The sequence below is a fragment of the Thunnus albacares genome, chromosome 8, assembly GCF_914725855.1.
Source record: "Thunnus albacares chromosome 8, fThuAlb1.1, whole genome shotgun sequence".
NCBI classification, from domain to species: Eukaryota; Metazoa; Chordata; class Actinopteri; order Scombriformes; family Scombridae; genus Thunnus; species Thunnus albacares.
This window is the reverse complement of record NC_058113.1, coordinates 11,428,088-11,455,079: the sequence shown is the minus strand read 5'-3', so window position 1 is coordinate 11,455,079 and position 26,992 is coordinate 11,428,088. Positions and strand designations below refer to the sequence as shown.

The window sequence follows — 26,992 nt, the reverse complement described above, 5'->3', positions numbered from 1 at the left end:
AATCACATTGGAAGAGAGAAGAAAATGTAAACTGACAATAAATCTGTTGTAGGTTGGTCAAAATTATTCTAAAGTTTTAATCAACAAAATATGGTAATGGTTAGGCTGGAAAAGAAGATCTAACTCTACAAACTGTGCTTCTATTTTCACACTGTAACTCAGACATCATCTTCATTCTGTCCATGATGGCCAGTTGGCTGCTTTTCGGTACAATAAGTGCTGCCATTTTAATGCCATCTGTTGAATCTGTTCTAATACGACTCTATAATGTCCTCCGCAATGTTTGGCTCACTTGATACAGAAAGTCCTAAATGGCTATAATATGAATAACAAAATGAAATGATTGATTGTGCTCCACAAAATGGCAATTATATTACAGAGAGTAAAGGCAAATGATCAATTAATCAAGAACCACCCCCTTAAGGGGACATCCCAATATTTTAATACAGTAGGTAGAGGATGTTGGTAATTGCTGAGTGGAATACTTGCATAACAAATATCCATACTGATGAATTTGTCTACCAGTCAGTAGTCACAGGTTAAAAATACACCACATAAGTGCCAAAATTAAAGATAAAAAAACAAATAAAGTAAGAGATTTGAATAGTTCTTGATGTAGGGAAGAGACCCCTGACAGGAAACATCATCTGTGTTTCAGGTTGTGTAGAAAGAAATCTAATCTAATCTAAAGTCAATATAATGAGAACCATGTAAGGGAAACATATACTATGTTGGACATGGGCTACAGTACATAGGCTATAGTATTGTTCTGGTTACCTCTCTAAACCAAGATAGTTATACAAGTATTTCTAGAAGGATAAGTCTGGAGGAAATCTTAGTGGTTAAAAACTTTTTCCATTTTACAGTCATGGAAACTGCTGTGCTTCTGCGAACATTGATGCTTTAGCAATCACTTTAAACCCTTTTTCAGATGTACCTCTTAACACAATTCTGTCTCGAGGTATACACAGTAATCCTCGGATTTCATGACTTGGCTTCTGCTGAGACTTACTCTATGAATTTTGAGACCCTACCTTCCTAATCATATCCAGTCAACTGAATTTGGCACAGGTGGACTCTACTCGTCATGGAGATATTCATGGATTATCGAAACATGGAATGTTTAAAAGCTGAATATTATCCCTTATTATTTATAATTCATCACATTTATTTATCATACTTGGGGGTTTTAGGTTTGGTCCATGTACAAGTCATCCTGGTTTTGCACAGTATTTTTCATTACACACAAATTGGACACCTGACTTGTACAGGTGTATATAACTCTTGAGAGGAGGCCCTAGATTTTGATGATAGTGTCAACTGGTGATGTACAAAGAGTACAATACGCCATTTCAATGTACACATAGGTTGGGGATAACAAGGAAAATGATGGTAAAATATCAGGATAATAAAGCTAAGTGCCTGGGCACTGAGATAAGCTCAGCGTGCTTTTCAAATGATAATGAATGAGAACGTCTTAGAGAACTGGTTACTGATCATATAACTGACAGTAAGTGCTGCGATCATGGAATTAAACGAATAAAATAAGGAATAATACATGAATAGAATTGAGATAGCATGATTCCCTTACCTGGTTAACAACTAAATGTCACAGATGTTCACGAAATGAGTAAAAATGTATAAAATGCAATCCAACTGAGGAATGTATAAAAGCAGCCTATTGCTAAACATTTGCTAAAATAAGTGAAATAAGTGGAAGAACTGCTGAGAAAGAAGAGCAACAAATTAAAGTAAAAGTGAATACCTCAGAGTCTATTATTATCCCTATGCATATCCTGCACTGGTCCCAAAGATGGAAATAAAAGGATAAGTGGATTTAAATTGTCTTTGTCGAAGTAAAATATATGCTTCTTGCACTTCTCACTTCATAATAATAAATCCCTCTAATGTTCTTGGAACCTGTTGAGAGGGCCCTTTTAATTTATAGTTCCATAATTTGCCCATTGTTAGGACTGCTGAGGGTGTCGCTATGGAAAGGATTATAAAAATAAACTAGATGTGACTGATGGGTAGTATTTGAATGATCTATGCAAGTAAAAAAAAAACACATATCTATAATTCAATGGGTTCCCAAGCTATACGAGCCTTGAGACCAAAACAACAAATGTTTTTTAGAATGTATTATATGTATACTCATATTTGCGTGGTTTACTACAAACACTCCTACCTTTTCCATGGCTGACCTCTACAGTCCATGTACAGTTTAAGGAGTTGGGGTACAGCTCTGGGTAGCCAGGTGAAAGGATGATCCCTCCAGGTCCTCTGATATCCCCACCGCATGATGCTGAATAGAAAGAGAAGATAATGAATGATTCCTGTTGCTGCAAAAAAAAAGAAAGAAAGAAAGAAAACTGTAAATGAACCAATAAATCCTTCACCTGAAGACAGAGGAGGAATTTCAATGAATAATGCATTTGAGTCATATCACATCCTGTCCTGCTATTTTTATGAGTACCTGTAATTCTGCCAACACAATGTTTTTTTTCTCTCCCTCTCTCTCTCCAAACTAACCTTCTGCCTACCAGGACAATGAATTATTCATTAATTCAGCTATCCATCTAAATATTCTTCTCTCATATGGTATCTTAAAACTAAAAGACATTGTCAGAAAACATGATAATCCATTAAATTTACTTATAATATACAATAACTGACGCAAGCATATTTAGTGGATTAGAGCATATGGGTTTCTTCTGATTGTTACTTCAAAGTGATTCTATATTCTTCCAAATAGAAACAATCACTCCAGTGCAGCATCCTACTCCCTTTTCAGTCAGGTTGGGAGGATAATCCAGTTGCAACCCACCGTGTAGAGTATTTACAGATGAGCTGATAGGGACTGTTGTCTAAAGGAGTAGCACTCATTGTCACCTCAGTAATATAACTCACATGCATGTTGACTATTGACATATAATTTACTGCCAGAAAGCTCCTTATCTCATCAAAGGAAGTTAATGAGATAAATCTCTACCCTCATTGGCTGCTGAGGTCCAGGGGGTGGGGGGTTGGGGGGGTTAATGCTAGATCCGTCTGAAGGTTAACTGGTCTAACTGGATATTGTTTAAAGCTGCAACCATTTTCTCATGTTGTCATCGTACTTCAACTAAAAGGTCACTTCACATAAAGGGCACTGCTTTTTAAATGAAGCATTCATGAAATTTTACAGGCTTTGTATTTTCCTCCTCTTCTTCTTTAAGTGAATGAGTGTGTGTGCGTTTTCTTTGGCCTGAATGTGGCTTGATAGCCGAATGCCTGGATGCCTTCCTCAAAACAGCGATCGCTGACAAATATTAGAAGTAGAACTCTTCTGCATGTACATATTTTCAAAGTAGTGAATGTCAGATGATGTTTCGGAGGATCACTGAGATGCCTGAGGCTTCACAGCTGCAACCCGCCCCACCCCTCCCCCCCCTCTCATCCTCACTCCTTCCACCCTTGGGCCCTCCAGCAAGCACAACACATCAAGGCCTGAATCCTTACCCACCAACAAAATTATATCAAATATTTTATTAATGAGCCAAAATTACATAAAGTCATTAAAAGTGGATGAGTACACTTGGCAAAGGATCTACTTTAGAGGCTCCGTAGGCAGCAAGCCAAGGCATTTGGCACCAGTCTGGCAAATGCTCCAAGATATAAAAGGAATTTTCAGGACAGCCTTTAAGATGAAGCTGTATTACATGGCAGTGTATCACATACACAATATTGTGCTTCCCGCCAACCCTTGCATGTTTTTTATTTGTTACATTCTTTCAACTGAGTGGTCCATGACTAAGGGATATCATTTACAGTTTGTATAATGCAACAATAAACGCCACATTGTCCTTCAGTGTGCCTCCAAATAGCACAAAAAGCAAAACTGTACAAACACGGCCCAGAGAGAGAGATTATGTAGGATATCAAAACTACCAGGAACATGATGAACTTCATGCTTTGAAGTTGAGCATAATCTGTCTTCAGTATTACATGATTCATAACACCCCAAGTACATTATTCACACAATGACTGGTCTATTTGTTGAATAAAAAGCATTTTGAAAAGCGCTTGTTTGGTTATGAGTCTCTGCCACACACTCAGACCTGCTGTGGGCTACTCATAGTCACTTACACTTGTGCCGCTACTTCTTGCCAAAAAGGCCATGTTTTTATTTTAGGTTTGAGAATAAATACAGCGATGGAAGCAGCTGCCGTTAGAATCCAGTTAACTTGTACAAAATTAGTTTTGACACTTCTTGCCAGTTACTAGTGGCAGCATCCTTTCAGTATTTGTGACTAAAAAGCCCGGCCAGTTGTCCTGGTCATAGGTCATCATTTATTATTTTCATTTTTGGCAGGTCTTATCTAACATCAGCCTGTGAGAGGGCAGATGCCTGGGAGGCAAGGTAGAGATACGAACGCATGAAAGTGGTGTGCTGCTGAAAAATTATTTTGTTGAAACTGTGATGGACATGAAATATTTTGGTTTAGTTTCTAAAGTGTGCACATGGTAACATGAATGAACTGAAACGCCAAGCTAAATCATTTTACCAGTACTACAAACACCGTGACTCACTGTATACATACTGCATGTCCAAATAGGCTTTTTATGTGTAATTTCTCAAAATAATGCTTACATCTTAATGAGAAGATGTGGTGCTGTTTGGAATTTAATCAGTACTTCTAGTCAAAATGAGGTGCATTATTAGATGTCCCTCCAATTACGCTTAACATTCATGTTAGAATTTTACAAGGACAAGGAGGGTGGTCTCTATATTTGGGGGACAGTTAAGGCTGTGGAGGAGAGTGGTGTCAAGGATTTCATGAATGAGACCAAGGCTTGTGCTGGAATGCCCTGCAAAATATGGGGCTGACAATATTTCCTTTACTGTACCTAAGGTGCGTAATGTATCATTCAGCAGTAACGTAGACGTACCATCACAAGTGGGCAGAGGGTGGCTCCAGAAGTGGTTCTTCTCACAAACCAGTGGTTCCTCGTGGCTCAGCCTGTATCCTGGATCACACTGGAAGGATACTGTAGATCCGATGGACAAGTCATGGCTAAGCCGCATACCATTCACAGGGATACCAGGATCCATGCAGGAGTAGGTGTCCAATGTGACAACTAGAAAAACAGAAAATCAAACAGTTATTTCTTGAATATGCTTTAAATGTGTTGTCCTTTTTTGCACTTACATTTAAATTGATCTAATACTGGATTTGATTTTTATAGCCAAGTCTTCATTGTTTATACGGTCTGTAATTAAAATTATTGCTATGATGAAAACTATGTATAAGTGACTATTTTTTGCAGTAAAATGGGGTTGTTGTCTGTTACTACTATTATTAGCCTACTATTATTAGTAGTATATTAATAACAACAACATTATCATTATTACGTGACCTCTGTCTTCTTATTCTGTCACACAGCATTTCTCAGTCAGATTCCGTTCAACTATTTATACTGTAAAGGATGCAAATAAAATAATAAAATAAAAACTGTTAAGCTGCAGAGGTATATTGAAGTCATACAGCATTCATGTAACATAAAATGGCAATTCTATTTTTTGCAATCAGTAAATTTTCTAGGCCACACTCACAGAAAAACTGTCCTGACAGAACCTTTGATGTTATTACGATCAACACAACAAAGGTAGGTCTCAGGTCGCGTACATCGAGAGAAAACAAGTTGAGTTTTCCAAAGAAAGACATTTACTTTTATTTTGACTTTTATCTTTAAAAATACATTGTCGCTCATGCTTACATAAAAATGGGAAAAAATATATTACATGACAAAAAAAAAGACACAAACACACATTTCAGACAATAGCAAAGGCTGTTTTATAATGTGATGCAGTTGAGGCTTTGAAGTAAAGTGCACTGTTGCACTGTTCATGAAGAAGGTTTTGGCTCAGAGTTTGACTGCTGTGATGTTTGAAAATTTCTTTCTTGGTAACCTTGATAGAGTTGTTGGTTGGACTGATGTTAAGGAAAACAAGGTTTCATCTTCATGCTATCTCTAAGTCACACACCAGTTTCATGTGGAGAGAGAGTTGGGGATATGACCTCAGTGAAACTGTACTTCCTTCTTTTCTATGAATGTGTTGCATCAATACTCCTAGTATTTACAACATTTTTTTTCTCCTGGTGTGCTACTAGAATAAGCTGGTTGTACAGTAGTGCCGGCTCACTCTTAATCTTCAGTGATGCAAGCTGAAAACAGATTCCTCCATTTTTCGTAGTGATTTCCAGGTCTGCTATTTGGATATCATCCAAGTAGATTTGCTTTTGAAGTGCTAAAAATATGCTGATTTTAGTCACTGACTGGCAACAGTTATGTAAACAGTCCATTGGTGGATAAGCTATTCTAATATACTGGATCTTAATAATACAGATTCTGTATTTTAATCTCTTAACTGTGTCATTTCACAAACAATTTATTTTGAACGTGTGATAGTTAATCTTATGAATTTAATCATTTAAAATCATTTTTGGATTACTGGGGAAATGTCTATGGTCCAACTGTCTGTTCATCCATCCATCTATGTAAGAGGTATGGAAAATGATATTACCAGAGCACCAATTAAAAACAGTCAGCAAGGTATCATGAAAAACAGATCTTTGAATAGAAGTGCATCTGATCAAGAACAGATCCTTGAGCTGCTTGAATCACACTATGACCATCATACATATATTTTGTATTATTATTTAAAAAGAAATGCTGATTGACAATTTAAGCAAGCTGTACGCACAACTTGCCATCACCTTTTGTTCTCTTTCTAAGGTGTCCTGGATAGAGTCCAATTTCTGGCACTGCAGTAGTTTTAGGTGATTGACTGAGTCAAAGGAATAAGACATGTCAGCAAATAGTGTCCTGTTCATTGTGGGATGTCTGTCCAGCATCAGTGGCTGTTAGCCATCATGAAGTGCATTTAAAAAGGTACAGTATACTATGTAAAATTTATGTAAAATATTACCCACTTCAGACACGAAGAGCATCGGATACACACGCTCTCAGAAAGTCAAACAAAAGTGGTCCGACATGAAAAGGCAAGTAAAGTCTAGTCCATTAGCAGGAGTGTCGGTATACTGCTGCGCCTGCAGAAATTAATTTTGGCCATATGCATGCCATCGTCAAAATGAGATAGTTAATAGGGAAACACAGTAAAAGCCTGGGTTTTGATGTGTGGTTTGTGAGCTATAGATTACTCTCATCAACATTTAACCTCTTTGGTAGACCAGGATGAAGGATTATTCATGTGTGATACCAGGGTTCTTCCTGTGTACTACTAGGCCTCCATAGACAACTTGTCTTGCTCTACTCCCTGAGTAATATTTTAGCAAGAAAACACACATGGATTTGGCTGAATATGTTAGAGAAGTACAGCATTCATTGATTCACTTCTGGTGCTGCCCTCTAGGGTTCCACTTTGGTGGAGAAAAATATTTCCATCCATCCCCAATCCTATGTCAGTAAATCATAAACCAGAAACACTTAGATTATGTGAGGCCTACATATGATTTGCTAACATTTTGATTTAGTTCTTGCAACTGAATAGGTCTAAGTTACCTATTACGTACAAAGAGAATAAAGCAGTGTTTCTGTGCCTCCATTTATTCACAGCATAATTCACCACAGCCCTATTCTGTAAGACCAATCTCACAAATGAACTATAGGCTGGGTTTCCCCAAAGCATTTCAGCAATAAGATACGTCCGAAATTGCAATGAAGAAGCTAATTTGATCTTACTGTTATTGCTTTTCGATAGCCTCATCAACAAAAGAGAAATGCACTTGAGAGTGGAACATAATAAGACAAAGGCACTTGTGGTCTGCTTTCAGTCAATAATACAGACATAATAACAAACTCTGTCTTATGAATCACATCTGAGTGACAAGGGTAATGGTGCTAGTACAAACAATCGTGAAAATAGATCACGCTATGTCCAGATTATTTTTCTATTTGATTTTTCAAACACTACCACTCTATAGATAATGATGTGGAAAGAAAAATGTCCAACATAAGGTCCCCTGAGAACAGGAAGATTTTACCCAGACGGTAGTTACTTGGGGTATTATGGACCTCTAAGATTTTCTGAGGCAGTCTTTGCACTTGAAGCCAACCTTCCATCTTTAAACTCAGGGCAACTGTTGCACCTGAAGGAGCAGTGAAGTGCAAGAACACATTTAGCTAGTCAAACAGTGAATCTGGGAACTGGGATTTGGGGAAGGTCCATATCTCAGCAAAAAGGCCAGAGAGCATTAGGCACATTGTCATGTGGGATGACAGCTCCAGACAAAGGTGTCTGATGTAGTCCTTTCTTGACCAAAAAAAAAAAAAAAAAAAAAGATTCCCACTGAACTCTTTGCCTTTTACTTTCAGTGATAGTTTACATTTACAGAATACAGCGACAGTCAGGTGTACTCAATAAGCTGAGTCGTCCCCTAACCTCTCACAAAAAAGGCTTTACAAAAACTGTGGTTTTAAAACTACTGCTCAACCTTAAATAATTCTGTGAAATACCCTTAAGAATTAACATAAGTGGTAACAGAAGATTCACAATAGTAGTGTTGACCTTGGTCTCCCTCTAAAATAAACAATGTTTAAAATGATGCAGTCTCACTCTGGATTTTTTTATACCAGCACTTAAGCAGAATACATTTAGTTTTATCATGTGAATCTCTTTCAGCCAAGTTGTTCTGACAATACTGGTGCTCTTGTCATGTAATCCACTTGAAACAAGCTCTCAGCACAGGTTTGGTTTTGACACATAGATTCATTCTAAACTCGTTCTAAATGTTACAAGAATGGTGAGCCAATCTAAATTTCCAGCAACACATCCTTATAATTAAGGGACCACATAGAACGACCCTAAGTAGCGTTTTCAGAACGACCTATATAGCGTAAAATGCAGCTTTCCAAAACAGTTGCAAATCGTACGATGATTTGTAACATTTATGATGTGACAACGCTGTGATTGAGGTCTGTTTAGGTTTTGGCACAAAGAACACTTGGTTAGGGTTAGATAAAGGGAATCATGGTTTTGGAGTTAAAACGATCACTTGAAACGTAGTTAGTACTTCCGTAAAGTTATGCAACCTTCATCGTAATGGTGACTGTAAAAAAAAACGTAACGTTGTTATGATTCTTTTTAAAAATGTCCCGACCCGCAGTTGGAAAAATGACACTCACAGTTGTAAGCAGGCTGCAGCTAAGTCCACTTTTTGCCATCTATCTAACTAACTATCTAGCCATCCACCCAACTCACCTCCTTCTAATAAGGAAGTCACCTTATATTGACATCATCTAAACTGCGTCAATTCACCCGGGTCATAATTACTATGGCCACTATATGGCGTCTGTCACTCAAACGTAACGTCGTTTTTACCGGCCTGAATTTTAGACCTATATTGTCGTTTTTCTTGTGAGTACAGGCTGGTCTTTAGTGCCTATTTGGACTTCTGTCTCTTTTTTTCTTTCCTTTATTTGATGTACCTGATTTAAAATTAATTAAATGTTTTGAAATAGTTTGAAAAGTACTAAGAATATTTGTGTGTCATTCAAAAAATAATTTGCATTTATAAATCATCCACTTTAATGTTCAGGCAATAGTAGCATACAGGTACTCTCACCTTCATAGAAGATCTTGAAGCCACTGTTTGATCTGCTGTTATCAGTGGTGAAAAGCAGATATAGGGTGTTGCTGCTACTAAACAGGAACTGAGGAACCTGGGTTCCATTGAAAGAGCCAATCAGAGGGGAGAGCAGGTTGGGGCCATCATGCACTTCTAGGAAGTCATAACTGAGCTCAGTTTGAAACCTTACAAATAAAGAGAGAAGAAAGAGGGAATGGCAGAGTAGACAATTATTTGCATTCAAAACAATACTTGTAGTTTGACAGATTAGTCAGTTTGAAACCATTTAGCTTGTTCTGTCCACAGAGAAAACATTCTAACTTTGAGGAGATAAATGAGAAGAAATATCTTGCACAGCAAGCATTCCAATTATTGCAATAGTATACGATCAATGAGTTTCTTTCATATCTGACATGGTATGGATTTGTGGTCACACTCAGGTCTCTACATCATTAAACAAGTGACATTGACACAGACTTCCAATATAACTATCAAAACTGTGGGAAAAAAAGTACTTTCAAACCTTTTCAACAAGAGAAAATTCACACCTCTCAATGTTATAAATGCAAAGAGCTTAAAAAAGGAGTATATTACCTCCAGTATAACACCACAGAAACCTGCATAAATTACGCATATGAAAACCTGCATATTTCAAGTAAAAGAGGGAAAAAGATTTGGGCTCATTTAACAAAAAAGCATAAAGAAAGAAGCTCTTTGTTTCTTTACAAAGGAGTGTGTCAAAGCACTAAGAAAGCAACGATTATAAAATATGAACATTGGTTTCGCTCTTTAATGTTAAGAAATACAGAAGCAATCTTAAAGCAAGACTTCTTTTATTGCAGTTCTCTGAGGAAGTGAGCAGGAGCCAACAGGAGAAATAAAGAATAACTTGAGGCTCTCAACATTTTTGGAAACTACGTCCAGGTCTGCCTTTCACCTCCTCTGAATTTCTATTTCTAACTCAGACACTTCCAGGGTTAAGGGCTAAGGTTCAGGGCTAAGGTTAAGGGCTAAGGTTAAGGGCTAAGGGCTAAGGGCTAAGGGCTAAGGGCTAAGGGTTAAGGGCTAAGGGCTAAGGGCTAAGGGCTAAGGGCTAAGGGTAAGGGCAATCCTTCTGTGTCTGTGCACATGTACAGTATGTGCATAAATTCATCCGTTTTGTGTGTGCATATATGCATATATATGCATATATATATGAGCAGGTCTGTGTGTGTGTGTATACTAGTACTCACATACAATACAGTATGTGGATATGTATACATAAGGGACTGTGTGCTCTCCCAGTTTTTGTTTGTATCTTTGTACACGTGTGTGTGTGTGTGTGTGTGTGTGTGTGTGTGTGTGTGTGTGTGTGTGTGTGTGTGTGTCTCTGTGTGTATCTTTGTTTCCACGGCTGAGTTGTTGCAGCACTGTCATACAGACCTGTCAAAGCTGATCTTGATGGAACGTCCCAGCTCGGCCTCAATGACCCACTCACAACTCAGGGAGTCTTTGTAGTAGCCTGGCCACCCCGGGGAGAGGATGACACCAGACGGCCCTGAGTAGTGGCCCCCACAAGGGGCTTGAGGAGCAGAGAGGTGGAAGAATGGTGGGAGGGATGGGGAGGATACAGATATAAATTAAAGATAAAAATAGATTGAAGAGTAGAGGATAGTAGAAGGAGCAACAATAGGGAGAGAAGATAAGAGAGGAGGAAAATAGATGTAGAAGAAAAGTTGTTGTTTTACAGATGATACAGCTCAGTAATCTTTTTGTACCAACATGAAAAACCAAATGAGTCACCAGAGGGCTGAAGTTGAATGCCTTGAAATGATACAGCAGATAAATGTAGCCCAGTTTGGGTGGCCTGAGTGTTCCATACAACCTACTCACTTTCTTATCAAAATTCCCCCTCTTCTTTCCTTCTCTTCCTAACTCAGTAGTCGACCTATCTGCCCAATATCCACACAATTATTTACTATTCCATTTCAGTACCTTCACATTTTGGAATGAGTCCGCTCCACATCACCTTGCCTTCCTCCAGATGGCATGTGATGGTGTCAGCTCCCTGTGTCTTGATGAAGCCCTCCTCACAAACCACAGAGATGGAGCTGCCCAGTTGGAAACTGTCCCCAAAGCGCCTGGCATTCAATGGTATGCCAGGGTCAGGGCACTCATTATGCCCGAAAGCTTGTAATGAGAAGAAAGAGAACAAGATCTAATGACAAACCCTCTTGTGTGAATGAGAAATGGGGTCTTTGAGGAGTAGGGAGATAAAGGAAATAGATGTTGCTGTCTGTAGGAGGGGGAAAAAAAAACTTACAAAGTTCTTCTCTGCACACCTGAGGGTGACAATAACCTGTATCTTTATAACTTGTTGTGCCTTCGCCAGGAGAAAACAGAATTACACGGCAACGTATTGGGCAATGAGGCAGAATAATTAGCTTTTTGCTAAAAGCTTGGGCAATCATTTTAAAAAAGAACAAAAAGACTAGTATGGTTTGTGAATGAGAACTAGGGCTCTAGTCAACCAAAGAAAATCTTGGTCGACTGAAATCGTGCATAATCTTCCAACTAATCGGGGGGACAGCGTGCACAGTGAATTCAGCAGCCACACATTTTTATCTGTTCTGTATTTCTCTGTTTTGTGTCGTCAGGTTAGGCTAACCCATTGTTGCTAACTTTGGAGCTAACGCCCCTCACTTCTCCAGCACTAAGGGAAACAACAGACGTGACTTTTTAGCATTTATTAACTGACACACTGTAGTCTGTACTGTACATTCACTGCCAGACTGACAACTTACTACTAACCCTTTCCTCTGCTCACATCCACTGTCACTTCTCCGCCCCTCGCTCTTTCCCACCCGCTACGCAAACATATTACGCAATGCCCTATTCCTTAACTGAGTTACACTACCAATAGTTTCCCAGGCAACAACACAGAGGTTGACTCAGGTACCTAACAGTGCTGCACAGAGACTCTATTGATTTCCAAATGAATGGATATTTGGCATTAATTTTGGCATTAACAATTTTTTTTTTTTTGGTCTGGCGGAGGTTCTTAGTCGGACGAGAGCATATCGACCAAGTAATTGACCAGTCAACCAGCGGACTACAGCCCTACTGATAACATGCACTTTCACTCAAATTACAGGTGCTGTTGAACTTCATAAGCCCCTTAATTATCAATAAAATAAACTATGTAAGTTCAGATGAGAAAATACTGGAGCACACTGATTGATTTGCTGTGTAAACACACCAACATTTCGACACTGCTATGTCAGAGTCAAAGCTGCAATCAGTCAGTGTGCTCCAGTCTTTTCTTATCTGAAATTTGCCGTCCCTGACCTGAGAAGCACCTGATTCATCTGCATATTGCTGGAAGATGTGCAGAGATGTGATTTATTTCCACTTTTAATAGTAGCTCTAAAGATAAGTGCTACTTCTTTGGTTAACTGTTTATGAGTTTTAAAAAGTGTGTACATTTAAGAGCTTAGTCAGTCCTGATATTTGCTAAGGGAGCTTTATTTGCGTTTATTGGCTAATATATGCTTTACTATTGTTTGAATCAACTTTATTAAACAGTCAGCAAAGTGTCTTACTGCTATAGGTGATGTTGAACCCTCGCCCAGACATAGAGTGATCAGCCTGGAACTCCAGCTGCAGGATGTTACTATTGGACGTCAGGTGGGAAGGAACTTCGGCCCCTGAGAAGCGTCCTAGAATTGTGGCTCCTGACTGGTCCCCATCTTTGATAGTGAGGAAGTCATAGGGTGGCTCCAGGTCAAAGTCATTGAAAGCCAGGTGGATTCTGGAGCCAGGCTCTGAGATAATCAACCATACACAGTTGAGGTTGTTCCCATAGCCTTCGGGGTAGTCAGGGGACAACACCGTCCCCATGGGAGCGGTGAAGTTGGAGAAGCAGGGGACTGTGTGAGAGAGGGAAAACATAGATTATAAATCATTTAAAAAACTGAAATATCCCAAGCGAGGCAATTTGCTTTACAGCAATCCTCTCTGGTCACATGACAACCTACACTGTACTGGAGATTCTGCCATGACAATATCAAAGCAGTATAGAACAATGTCAGTACTGTATAACTAACCACCTAACTAAGGAGACAGCACTGCTCCCATGGGTGCTGAGAAACATAAGACTGTAAGTGGGATGGAACAAAGGAGTTAGTGAATGAAAATACAGACATGTAGCAATATGGGTGCACAGGAATTCTACACATTGTCCCAATAGACACAGTTAACTTGGAAAAAGAGAGGACTGGATTTTTGTTATGGACAGTGTAATGCAGGTTTCCCTTCTCCAGAGTATTTGTATAATCTAACTGTATGTACCCTGCCTTTTTTCTTTCAAATTAACCCCAGCATAACAAGGCAACCATATGCTATAAATCTCTCATTACACATTATGCGCAATATTGTTTACACACAATGCACTGCATGGTCATTTAACAACACTATAATTAATCCTCCAATAGCTTAGTGTCATTTTGAACTTTCCAAGCACATAAGTAATTGCTTCATTTGTTGTCATGAAAAAAAAGCATGTATTGGACTCACATATGCAGATGGGGATATTAGCGGACCACTGATTGTTGTTCTGGCAGGTTATCATCCTCTCCCCGATGAGCTCGAATCCAAACTGGCATTCAAAGCGCAGAACATCTCCATTTAAAAAGCCACTACCCTCTTGGTAGCCGTACAGAGGTGTACCAGGGTCACCGCAACTCTCTTTGTCAATTTCTGTGAGTGAGGGCAGAAGAGGAGGGGGCAGGGATGGAAATGGGAAAGAAGGGAAATGGGAAATAGTAGAGGATTAATTCAAGCCAAGTACAGTACTGTGAGGTACATTTACTATCTTTCTTAAACATTATCTGTAAAGGTCCAGGTGAAGACTCTTGAGTTTTTCAGTTTTTCATAAGGAGAGTGAGAGATAGTCAACCAGACAGATAGAAGGACAGAAAGGCAGAAAGGAAAATTGAGTCACTGCTTTACTGATGGGGACAGTTATAGACACAGACGTGAATACAGACAGTGAGAGATGGCATCAGCACTTAAGTATGTGTACCTTTATAGTTGATCTTGAAGCCGATCGAGCCTACACTCTCATCGGACTGGAGATGAAGCCACATCTGATGGGACATGCTGACAATCAGGTCTGGGACAAAGCTCCCAGTCAGCCTGCAGACAGAGCAACAAAAAATGTCACTATGGTATCATAACTCACTTTTCAAACATGTCATTACACAGAGTACAAATGCATTCAACCAAATGATGATTTATACATTGTACAGTGTTGCATAATATTTATTATAGGGTATGTTTCAACAAAATAAGCCTTCATTTAAATCATGCGGTCACTGAATTCATTCAAGGTTCTTTGCGTCTTTCACAACGTTGTCTAAAAAATGTACATCTACTCAGCTATACAGTAGATTTGACTGCTAAGTAATATTATGGTACAAATTACAATATGTATCTGATGTAGTATTTAATGATGTACTTACACTTGTATTATTGTTTTAGAATCACCTACTTCCCCTCCATCTCCGATTGTAAGTGAATCGTACCCGATCTCTAAGTCAAACTCCTCAAAGTTGATCTGAATAACCTGCAATAAAGTATAAGAAGCTTTTACAGTCTGTCCTTTTATAAGTGTTAACATGCAGCATGGCACTGAAATCTCCACCGTGTGCCCTTGAACACCATTCTGTTTACACCCAATTGTACCGAAGTGGTTCAAACCGACAGGTCTACCAGATGTCGTTGCTGTCCTGACAGTCGACCTTATTCATGGTATTCATTTATATAAGTCAAACCCTCTCAGTTAGATGAGCAGTGATTCCAAATGTTTCTCAAGTTTTATTATGAAATAACCCCCTCCCCCCCATCTCATTTACTGTATATGAAATTCATAACATAGCTGCTCATTTCCATACATTGCCTTTAGAGAGAGTGTTTCTGGAGACAGCTAAACTGTGAGTAGAGAAAGTCTACTTATTGTAATGCCTTTTACATTTTTTCAAGCAGACAGGAAAATGTTTGATCAAACAATGCTGTAAAAACCTAGAAGAATTTCTCCTATCTCACAATTCAGGTAACTGCATAATGTGGGCTATATTCTGGTACTTTTATGATGTATGCAGACTCTCCCCCTAAAACTCAAATCAGCAATGGCATCAAGAGAAAATTAAATGCAAACACAAAACTCAACTCACATCAAATTTTTGACTGTTTATTGTATAAGGCTTTGACAAATAGTGCATGTCGGTGCTGCACACGCCCACAAACAAAGGACACCACAAACATCCTTCAAAGCAATATAGAAGCTGACAGCAGTATCTCTTCACATTACTTTAGAGTACAACTCAAATATTACAAACCAATCATGGCGAGCCAAATTTACGAATCCAAAATTATTATTTGCCTGTCCACGTTCACCCTCTACATAACTTTGCCAGCTGTCACTGGTTATCTTTTTCCCTTAATAAATGTACGCAACAAAAAAAAAAGATGACATATTCACTGATCAAACAGGCAACAGCTGCTTACACTTATAATAATCGTGTAAAATTGAGTCTACTGCAGAGACATTAAACAATAAAACCACATTATCTCAGCCTACTCTTTGCTTACAGGGATTTGTGATGAAAGAAAGGATGTTATAATGACATGAGTATCACATCTGTTAATGACAAACACATGATGGCCGCTTGCTCATCCTTAGCAATCCTTTCTCTAGCCATGGGGAGGGCAACGCCTGCACAACATCCATTTATAATAGCCTCATTACAATGCACACACAAGCAGAATTGCTATAATAACACTAATGGACCAACTTTCAGCGCCAAATCAATGACTTTTTTGCCTTGGAGAGTGCATGGTGGCACAAAGCTATAGCACTTGCCAGTCCTAGTGAGCTCTGAATGAGTGTTAGTTGGTTAGTTATTGTTTATTAGCAGGACAGAACTGAACTGACACCCCTGTGTGTATGACTCACTGGACAGAATACCAATAAAGAGGCCGATTTGATGTAGGAGAGCAGTAATGACCATTAGGAAAACAGCTTTGACCTCTTCACTTTGGGGAGAAGCTGGTCTCATTCAATCATTATTTCTCTCATTTCCTGTTACCCCAGATAAATGAAGAGAATTGCTCAACTGCCAACTGCCACGGTCAAACTGGCAGACCAGTGAGAACCGAAATGCAATCCACTGCAGCTATGTACATTAATGAGGGAAAGTTGCGATGAACTCAAGTCAAAATATATGCATATTCTATGTAACCTTTTCCCACCTTGGGAAACCCTTGGAAAATAGATGCATGCATAAATGTGTATGCAGGAAGGGGATGTCTGGACAAATGCTATACACTGCATGAAGGCAGAGATTTCTGATGGTAAAAGGTGAGGGTTCACTCACTGGGGAACAGGAAACAATTGCTCATTTGTGATTATTTTATAACTAATGAGGGACTGTTACACTTGTTTATAAAAACACACACACCACATTACTTATACTCTTCCTTAAATTGTTCAAGGGATTTCTTAAGTAAATTATTCAAGAAAATAAATGCCTCATCTTTATAAATAACATGTCTGCAATGCTGTGCAGAGACTGAGAGACTTCTCTAGAGGTACATTTTTTCTAGTGGTGAATGTGATCTGCAATTTACTACATTAATGGCATATCAGGTAATGATAATTAACACTCTCATGTACAACAGGTAAAATACATGTGATAATGAGAATAATGTGTTGGGATCCAAAGAATTGTTTTTGGTGAGACCTCATGTAACAAAAGTAGCTGTGTGTTTTCATGAGATTTGATCAAAATGTAGGAGTAATACATGTTAAAAGATGCATCCAAAGCTAGAAAAAGCTTAAGGCCGACTTGTTCTATTCCTCTACCTTGTTTGGATCGCTGGCAGTGATGATCCACACGCACTGGGAGTTACTCTCATACTGGATAGGGAAGTTAGGGGATGTAAAAGTGCCAGATGGTCCCTGTAGATTTGACCCACATGTTTTCACTGCAACAGCATAAAGACACATAAGATAGACACATTAAGTTAAAATATAGATTCAACATATCCCTGATCATTTTAAAAATATATATTAATACACATTATAAATCATGACTACACCTACACCAGTCAAATGTTAAAATTCACAATAAATATTGATGAAAAAGGTGCTCAGAAGGCAGAGTAATAACTCTTGTATTGTAATATGACAGAAAGGTAATATATTGTTTGCACAAGTAGAGAGAGGGTCTATTAGCTACATTTCCATTAATCAAATTCTAAAAGGTGCTCCAGGTATTATGAAACACAAAAAAAACAGGCAGAGCATTTTGGAATGGAAAAGTAGAGTGCTGCAGCAGAGGCTTTCATACATAATTAACAGAAATGAACTTCCCTGTATCTGCATAGAGCCTATATCCAGAGGCAGTGCCTTAATCAAACTGTTTTATTAGCTCTTCAGGAGCCTCGCTCACCCTTGCAGACGGGTCTGTGGTCGCTCCAAGCAGCAAAGACTTCAGCTACGCGCTGGCAGGTAATCGTTTTGGAACCCTGCAGCACATGGTCTTCATCACAGGTAAATTGAGCAGTTGCTCCGATGCTGAGAAGATAACAAACACCATTAACACCTGAAAAAGCAATCAATTTCTCAAAAATGACTCCTGATGAGATATCACATTCATGATTTATCCCATGCCATTCATCGTGCATTGATATATCAAATTTGGTAAATAAATTAGTCCATTTATTCTCGTTAAATGTCATCATTGTCCATACTTACACAATTTACAAATGTCTCAGTTAAAAATAGGAAACAATAATTCTCTTTAATGCAGTGAACATTTTTTGCATATGGACTGTTCATACATGACACAAATATGCTGCAAATGAAAGCTAACAGTAAACTGGAGAACGATTTTGGCCATATATATACATATACATGAACAAAGAAACATACACTCAGTTGTGCAGGGACCTGAGAGTGAACTGTAACTAAATCCCTTCATCCGACAGGCTCATTTTTACAACTAGAAAGGGTTTCCAAAGCCGCATGAATTCACTGTGTCGTATTCTGTACAGGGCATAAGACAATAATCAAATGAAAGTCTGATATATGTCAAAGTATATTCTCTGAAAGAGAACATTTTTATTTTCCCCTACTGAAATAATGATATGGTTTGTGTTTGCTGAATGGGTCTGGCTGATGAAAAATGAGATACAGTACACTACACTGCACAATATTAACAATAAAATTCTCCCTGTCTCTGGCAAATAGATAAAACATTTGATATATAAAGTGATATAATAAAGTTTAAAACAGCTGCAGGTTGCCATAACTAGGTTGGAACTGGGATTATGTGCTCTCAGATCTTGTTGATTTAATAGAATGGACCAGTAAAACTTGGAATATGCTGTAAGTCATTACACTAAAACTGGATGGAAAGCACGTGGTTAACTCTCTCCTTCACCTCAGCTGCAGTGGCACCAACCCACCTGAAGTCAGAGCCGATCCGTTTGCCATTCTCCGGCTCCCCTGGGTCAGGGCAGTAATTAGACACCTGTTTGATTCCTCCTTCATTCACTGAGTGAGAAAGACAAGGACCAAGAACACTGAGAGTGACACTTTAATTGTCAAACTTTGTACTTCCAGAAAACACCCGCTGCAGTGAAAAGCTCTTGAAAAGTAGGTAACACTGCCTGCTTGAATCTTCACCGGTTATGTTTGATAACAGAATTTGGTTCCAGGAATTATGTCGTTAAACAAATTGACCCCATCTTTCAATGTCACAGACTTTCGACTGTGACACTTACATTTTGTGATATCAGAGTGAGTGCCAAGGGTAAATGCAACTCTCTTACCTGAGCTAGACAAAATAGAGGGAAATATATCTGTGCCCAACAGAGACTAAGAGGATTAAATAACCTTCAACTATCAACTGCAGGCGCTACAGTAATCACTCAGTGGGACTCTCCATACATAATAATAGTTTAAGTACACTAGATAAAGCTTTGTAGATAGGGCTTTACTTTGGTCGAAAAGTAGCCGAAAAGAGGTGGCTTTGAAGCAGGAGAATAGTTCAGTGTTTGTCTGTGTTCTGACTTTTAAGAAGCTCGTCTCCCCCTAACATTATGATCTGTGAATCAAAGACAGCAAGCACTAGAAATGAATTTCATGAAATATGTAGTATCATAATTATCTCAAAGGTTTGTTGTAAAATTTGCAATAAGGCGTCACCCCACACATACAAAGACCCTTCTGTTTGAACGTGAGAAGCTCTACCGGCATGTGTTCCTTCCTTTTTTCAGGAAGTTCATTAGCTTTGAAGTTAATTGTTAGAGGTTATAATACAGTTATGGGTTCAATTATATGCAACAAATCCACAAGGCATATGAAGCGTCTCTTCATAGTCTTTTAAATGATATACAGTATTGTCTCATAGCAAAGATTACAGCCTTCTGCATTATTCATGTCTCCATGCAATGCCGAATCTATGACACATAAGGCAATAAAGATTACAACCAGTTATCATTGAAGTGTTTAGCACACTGAGGAGTTAAAGGGAATTGTGTTCCAGATTTATGTTAATGACACAGCTCCGCAAGCAATTAGAATGCATTCACTTCAGTCTGAAGTGTACACAAATCATCTGACAAGTGAGTGGTCACTCAACCTTGACTACTGCTGTGTGTGTAGATCACACAGTGCATGAACATAAGTCAATCTGATGTACTACTTAAATAATAAACAGAACAAGACAGAGGAAGTGTTGGCCGACTGAAACTGATCAAATTTAGTATTTTGCTGCAATATACATAAGTAGGCCTGATCTAGCTGAGTCCATTTCTGTCAGGACAGGAAGTCCAAGGACAGAAGGGGAAATAGGTCATCAGAAAGAAAAAGAGACTGCACTTCTGCAAAATCTAGTACTGTAGCTTAATTCCTTCACCAAATGATGCAGCAAAAAAAGACAAGAAAGAAACAAAGATCAAGAACGCAAGCCCTACATAAACAAAAAATCCAAACAATGAAAACAGTTGCATAAGAAAAATAAAAGACTTACTCAAAGACAGTTTGTTAGTGTTGTCCTTTCCTGGTAATAATTTTACCCCTCTGGATTTAAGCTCTCCAGAGCTTTTCACTGGTCGAGAGCAATAGAAAGAGTTCATTAGATAAAAGAAGTTACAGTATTAGATGTGAGAAGATACAGTACAAGTGTTTCTTTCTCTGGATAATACTTGGTCCTATAAAGAACATCAAAATGTAATTGCTACTGGTGTGCATCCTTTTTCAAAGGAAATGAGTCCTATGGCTCTGATGCATTCATAAGAGTTGCAATAGCTATTCTATAAAATCTAAATTAGTTTTTCATGTTTGTCAGTTTTCAGTGTATAACTCAGACATATTAAACAGTGGATGTAAATTGATTGGAGGGAGCAGATTTAATGGTTGTAGCTGATAGGAGGAAAATGCTATGCAGAATCAAAGAGCAGAAAAAGGACTGCAATGCTACATAAGGTAAGACTAAACACAGCAGGGGCCAGATTGCACACAAAAGCCAGGTGATGCAAGCGGCTGTCATAATTTTGAAGTATCAGCAGAATAGCCGAAAGCAACGAATGACGTATCAAGCAAAATAAGTCTATCTGAATTTGAAAACATTGGGCTTGTGTCTGAACTATGTGGTGAGTCAACTTCTTAATTCAAGCTGCTACAAACACAATTAGGAGGTATATCTCTGAAGTGACCAGATAATGATTTTAATAATAAAACCTCCCAGCGCGCGTCTCTGCTTAAAAATATCTTCCCTTTACATAATAAATAACAAACGCATATAAAAATTGCCTGACCACCGCACAACAATGCACTGTACTAGTGATTTTTCATGCAATTTTATGTCTTCATTTACAGTAAGTTGCCCCACATGCATGTTACTGAAAGCTTTTATAGAGCTGTTTATGGTGAAGTGGCAGGTTTCATATCTGGATTGGGGCCAGGCTTTAAGGCCCTATGGTATAGACTATATGCAGCACATATACTGACTTTAAAGTCATGCCAGAGAACAATGTCAGGGTAATGGATTATTGAGCTGCCTGAGCTGAGTTTTATAAGGGGAAAGTATATACAGTATGTATCTCTCAAATATTTGATTAACAAGGCCCTTTGAAGTCAATGGTTTGAAGCAGAAAAAGCCTTCATGCCCTCTACAGAGGGGTATTAATCAAACTGTTTAATATTCAGTTAACAAAGATCAAAAACATGTTTTGTAATTACAGTGTGTTTTTCCTACGATGATCCTTTTTTGTTCAAGTAGGGGCCCTTCTATTACAATGTGCAAATGAATCATGTCTTACCTTGATACTGAGCCCTGAAGCCTTTGTGGCGGTGGTTGCTTTCTGTCACAAAATGCAGCCGTAGCCAGTTTTTGTTGCTGATGATGGGTGCTGGAATATTCATTCCAGTTAGCCTAAATGTGAAGAGCCACACGAAAGAAAACACGTCATCTATTTTCACTTTAATTAAACCAGTGGTTCTCAAAGTGGGGTCCGGGGACCCCCAGGGGTCCTTGAAGGGCTTCCAGGGACTCCCTAACAAAAAGGGGAATAATTTATTTTCACTATAATTCCATCCATAAATAACACAATGACAGAATGTATGACTACTTTGATCATGGGTTTCATACACTTTCTGTAATAAAACATCTAAAAGCAAAAATCTTATCAGATGGAGGACCCTGGGATAAAAGCTTATCAAATGAGGGTCTGTGGTCTAATTTGTGTCAGTTTAGGGGACCATGACATGAAACAGTTTTAGAACCACTGAATTAAACTACATGGCTCTCTGGACACTGGTATCCTTGTGCTGCCAAAATCACCAAAAAAGGGAAAAAAAGATAACTGAGTAAAATGACACCGGAGAAACCATGAATGAAAACCTTGGAGACAAATATTAAGATTCTAAGAGGTAGAGAGGAGCAAATACACCAGCGATAGAGATGGACTCGATACAGAATGCATTCTTCCATTTCTAGTAAGTGTCATGTCTGGAAAGAAAACGGTGCCCTTAAAATGAAAACCAACTTGCCCCTCAGACCCATGGGAAAAAAACCCATTGTACTTTGTCTCTGCAGGTACGTGTTGCAGTTCTGCTTGCATATGTACAAATGTATGTGTGTGTGTGTGTGTGTGTGTGTGTGTGTGTGTGTGTGTGTGTGTGTGTGTGTGTGTGTGTGTGTGTGTGTCGGTGTGGGAGGCCCAATAGTGACACAGACAAAAAAGGAGTGTGTCGGTTTTACATATGTGCAGACGTGCATTTGTATGTGCGGTCGTCTTTGTCAGTACTTACCTGTGTGGCTCAAAGTCTCTGTGTTCTGACCTCATCTGTCTTACTGTCTGTATGGGTGTTTCAGATCATACGTTTTATTCAGCATGTGGCCGCAGCATCAGGGACGCTCTATAATTGTCGAGATTTAAAGCTGCCAGGGGCCTTCTCATTTGTCTGGCTAACCAGCTCTGGCTTTTTTCTATTGCCCTGCAATTCCTGCACTGCACCCTGTCCACAGTCAATAGCGTACGATGCCATTCTAGCTATTAAATAGAGGCTTGGGACAGGCTGAAAAAGAGCATGGTGCAGTTGGTGCTCCCAAATTGGCTCAGTGAATAAAAAAAAAACAAAAACCCAATGCCTCATTGATAAAATGCTAATGATGCCAATATATGGGCAGAATAAAGAAGAGCAGCCTTCAGGTAGCTGAACTATTTAGAATAAACTGCCTCCATGTTTTTTGTAGTGCAAGCTAAAAATTATCACAAGATTTCTGCTAGAAGTCTAAAAGAAAATGGATAGCGACAATAAAGCTGTACTCATCCAGAAGTTGCAAGGATCCTCCAGGCAGCACAGGAGTGATGTTACAAATTTAAGACCAGCGGAGGGGAATATACTGTTGTCACAACTGCGAGGTATGGCGGAGGAAGTGAAACATGATCTGCCATCAACAGTAAATAAAGGCTTAATTGCACCTTATAGAGGACTTACTCTGATGGGTTTATTTATATCAATGTGCAGTAACCCACTCTGTTCATTTATATAATAACAGTCAGCCCACAAAAATGTCCCTGGTACATATAGCAATGTACCAACAACCCTAACAGCACAATAAGGGTACAGTGTAACTACGAAATATATTGTGATAGAATTTCTGGGACGTCTGGTTTGCACAGATGAAATACACTCCCTCACTACTGCAATGTCAGGGTTTGATTCTCAGCTGCTCTGCTCCCAGTAAGGACAGATAAACACAAATCTGCTCACAAGCTGGAAGACGGCAGAGAAGGAGGACTTACAGCATTTGATATGACCTGAGAAATTGATGACTTGCGTGCCAAAATTTTCTCACGCTTTGTTTGATGATGATATTAAATGCCTGAAACTGAGCACCGAAGTGACAAGGCATGTCATGTCCGGTAATATGTGCTATCGCTGATAACAGAAAATGACCTAGGTTATATAATTTTTTTTTGTACCATTTTGTTTCTCAAGTCGTCCTTGAATGTCCAGATTGTGATTAGATTTTGTGCAGCAGCCAAATGGTGGCACAAAGTAATTCTGGGCTACTTCACAAAAATTCTATGCACGTTACTGGTTCCCGTCAATGTAACTGTCTTGAAAATAAATAAATTACCTGTGGAAGGTGGGCTGCCCAGTCTCCTTTAAAAAGATAAGAACAAGTGAGTGCTGTCTACTGTTTTTTTATTGTATCTCCTTCAGTGCATACTGAGTGACAAAAGATGAGAAAGTCCAATTGGAAAAATGGACTCCTCACATAATGCACTGCTATTCTATCTCTGCAGACTCACTCAGGCTGTCTATTTGTTCCCTCACAGATATGCAATATGGCTTTTCGGAGATTACTTCTTGGCACGGATGCAGTGTTTTCATGTGCTTGATTCATATCATCGATTTGGGATGTCTCATAGACTAATGGTAGATTCTGACATAGGTTTGCGAGGCACATTAGAGAGCTCTCATATAGTTCTCTGAGTAAAATGTGCCTGATTTGATGGGATGAGGGGTTGAAGGGAGCATGGCAATCTCATCAAAATACCAACGTAACGAGTCCCAGTGTGCAGGTACCGTGGCCAAATGTGGCCTCAATGCCAGAGCGATAAGTTGAAATCTCTGGCGTCTCTACTACAGAGAGACAGGTGATACGTACAGTAGGTGCACCCCCAGATAATGAGCGATCAATTCAAATTTGTCAAAAAAGATAGGGTCAACTGATTCTGTATTTTCCTCCCTCACATATAATATAAAGTCTGGCAAGCGGGAGTATTGTCTTAAAGGATATTTTATGCCATTGATCTCGATCCCTCCTCAAGTAACTCTCAGGAGATGTACTTATACAGTTGGTGCCTTTCTGTCAGTATATGGGCTTGTGAAAACTAGCGAGCCAGTTACTGTATATCCAATAGTTCCTTGTATTAATTGCCCTGGTGGAATATCTGGGTCAATTGTCAATTCATATTCTTCAATTAAACATTGCACTCTTCTCAGCCTGACTGGAGTTGAGGATAGCTTTTGGAGACATTTTGACATTTTTTATATTTTGCCTGGGAAGATCAATAATAAATCCCAGAATGAATAAATTGAATCTAATACACATGGTAATTTAGCCAAAATTGGTGATTTACCTGCAGGGCACCTTTTGTTCTCAACCTGCTTTGAATATTGTAATCTTCCTCTGACAACCATTTAGCCACTCTGTTGAAATAGGACTGTTCATATTCAGTCAAGCAAGCTAAATATTGCCAGATTGCATGGTGAAGGAGGAATACTCTAAACTCTCAGCATTCTCAGAGTGCTTACAACACACAGAAGTGTTGAGTAGATAATTAGTAAAATTTACAAACCAGATAATAGAAAGATAGAGAAAGCGTAAAGTATGAAAAAAATAAAACAGATCAGATTTTTGATCAAATTTCATGGAATAAAAGCAAAAACCTGTATCTAATATCTTAAAAGCCTTACAGGCTTCAAGTTGCGTCCACATTTGAAATAATGAGTGACGTGTAATCTACAGCTTGTTGTTTTTGCCCTTTGTGAACAGGGCTCTACAATCATATTAAAGGTCAGAGGAATAACAAAGAACTGTTTTCTTTGGTCTAGCCAGACTTCAATGTTGCCTTTTGTCGAAGGAAACTGAGATTTTTTTTTCACGGTGATTGATGTGAAGCCTCACACCAACCTTCCCCAGCATGATGACGATGGAATCAATAAACTCATTTGCAGAGATCAGATAGAAATCTTCAATTGATAAAAGGGTAAAAGCTCCTAAGAGGTGTCAGAAAAACATATTTCTTACCCTGTAGTCCTACGTTTTGTGGACTTCAAACTATCAGGAATTTGTCTTAAGTTAAAAATCCTTTCAGCATCCACTTTCAGGAAATTGGCTGGCGAAGTTGGCCAGTACAAAATGTTACTTAATTTTCCATTTGACAACTATCAGATAAATCAGATTTAATTAAAAATTCGTGTAATTTCAATAATTTCAGTAATACGTCTCTGTGCTGATCTCAATATTAATTATGTTATTGATCTATTGCTTTAAACTGTGCTGTCTTGTGATGCAATTCTTGTTTTCCAGCCCTGAAGTTGCTCTGTTAGGGATCAGTGTTTCTTAATTTGTATTTTCGGTTCATATATAACTTGATAATAATCTCTAATACCATAGGTTGAGAAAGGATAACAAGTTAAGTTGAATCACGCTTTATGTCTGAAAAAACACTTCATGCTAAGAGGAGATGTTAAATCTGACTGACTTTAAGGTTCTCAGGCTGTCAATCATCATTAAGTAGCTCTAAACCTCAAGGGTAAACTGACAGTTTGCTTGTCTCTGCCTGCAGCTGGTGCTATATGTTAGGATGCTAGAAAGTTTAGCTGTCCAATGGCCTTGTACACATCCAGAGACACTCATAAAAAGAGCAGGAGCGAGAGCAATGAATTTTATAGGCATGGGAGCATTGCTCGCTCTGAATTGTGTTTGTTTGCTTGTCTGTTTGTTTACCTGGATGAGTTGAAGCCATCTCTCTAAAACTCTGGCCCCACTGCACTATGGATCACTGGGTCCCACTTGGATTACAGGGCTTCAAATAAGAACTCTTCCTGACAGCCTCTGACATTTGGTGGCATACAATAGCATCATCTTGGAGTTTCAAAGCATCCAAGTGATGCATGATGACCGCTCACCACACAGTTTAACTCCAACAAATAAGTGCACTGCTTGTTAAACTGCTTTCACCTGATAAACACAGCAGGAGTCTTTAAAATTTCCTAGCTGAAGATGTCA

The 26,992-nt window shown here is 38.8% G+C and overlaps 1 protein-coding gene across 7 annotated transcripts in view; it reads right to left on the bottom strand.

Moving 5' to 3' along the window:
- LOC122986830 (CUB and sushi domain-containing protein 3-like) overlaps positions 1-26,992 on the bottom strand; it is a 235,381-nt gene that overhangs the window by 146,965 nt on the left and 61,424 nt on the right. For all 7 annotated transcript variants that reach the window (XM_044358248.1, XM_044358249.1, XM_044358251.1 and 4 more), the window contains 14 exons: positions 22,002-22,114; positions 20,711-20,788; positions 19,143-19,230; positions 18,125-18,249; positions 17,536-17,657; positions 15,134-15,237; positions 14,695-14,807; positions 14,187-14,369; positions 13,214-13,540; positions 11,607-11,801; positions 11,055-11,193; positions 9,630-9,817; positions 4,933-5,121; positions 2,189-2,305 (listed from right to left, as the gene is read on the bottom strand). In XM_044358248.1, coding sequence (XP_044214183.1) covers positions 2,189-2,305; positions 4,933-5,121; positions 9,630-9,817; positions 11,055-11,193; positions 11,607-11,801; positions 13,214-13,540; positions 14,187-14,369; positions 14,695-14,807; positions 15,134-15,237; positions 17,536-17,657; positions 18,125-18,249; positions 19,143-19,230; positions 20,711-20,788; positions 22,002-22,114 — 2,081 coding nt within the window. The remainder of the gene's footprint in view (positions 1-2,188; positions 2,306-4,932; positions 5,122-9,629; positions 9,818-11,054; positions 11,194-11,606; positions 11,802-13,213; positions 13,541-14,186; positions 14,370-14,694; positions 14,808-15,133; positions 15,238-17,535; positions 17,658-18,124; positions 18,250-19,142; positions 19,231-20,710; positions 20,789-22,001; positions 22,115-26,992) is intronic.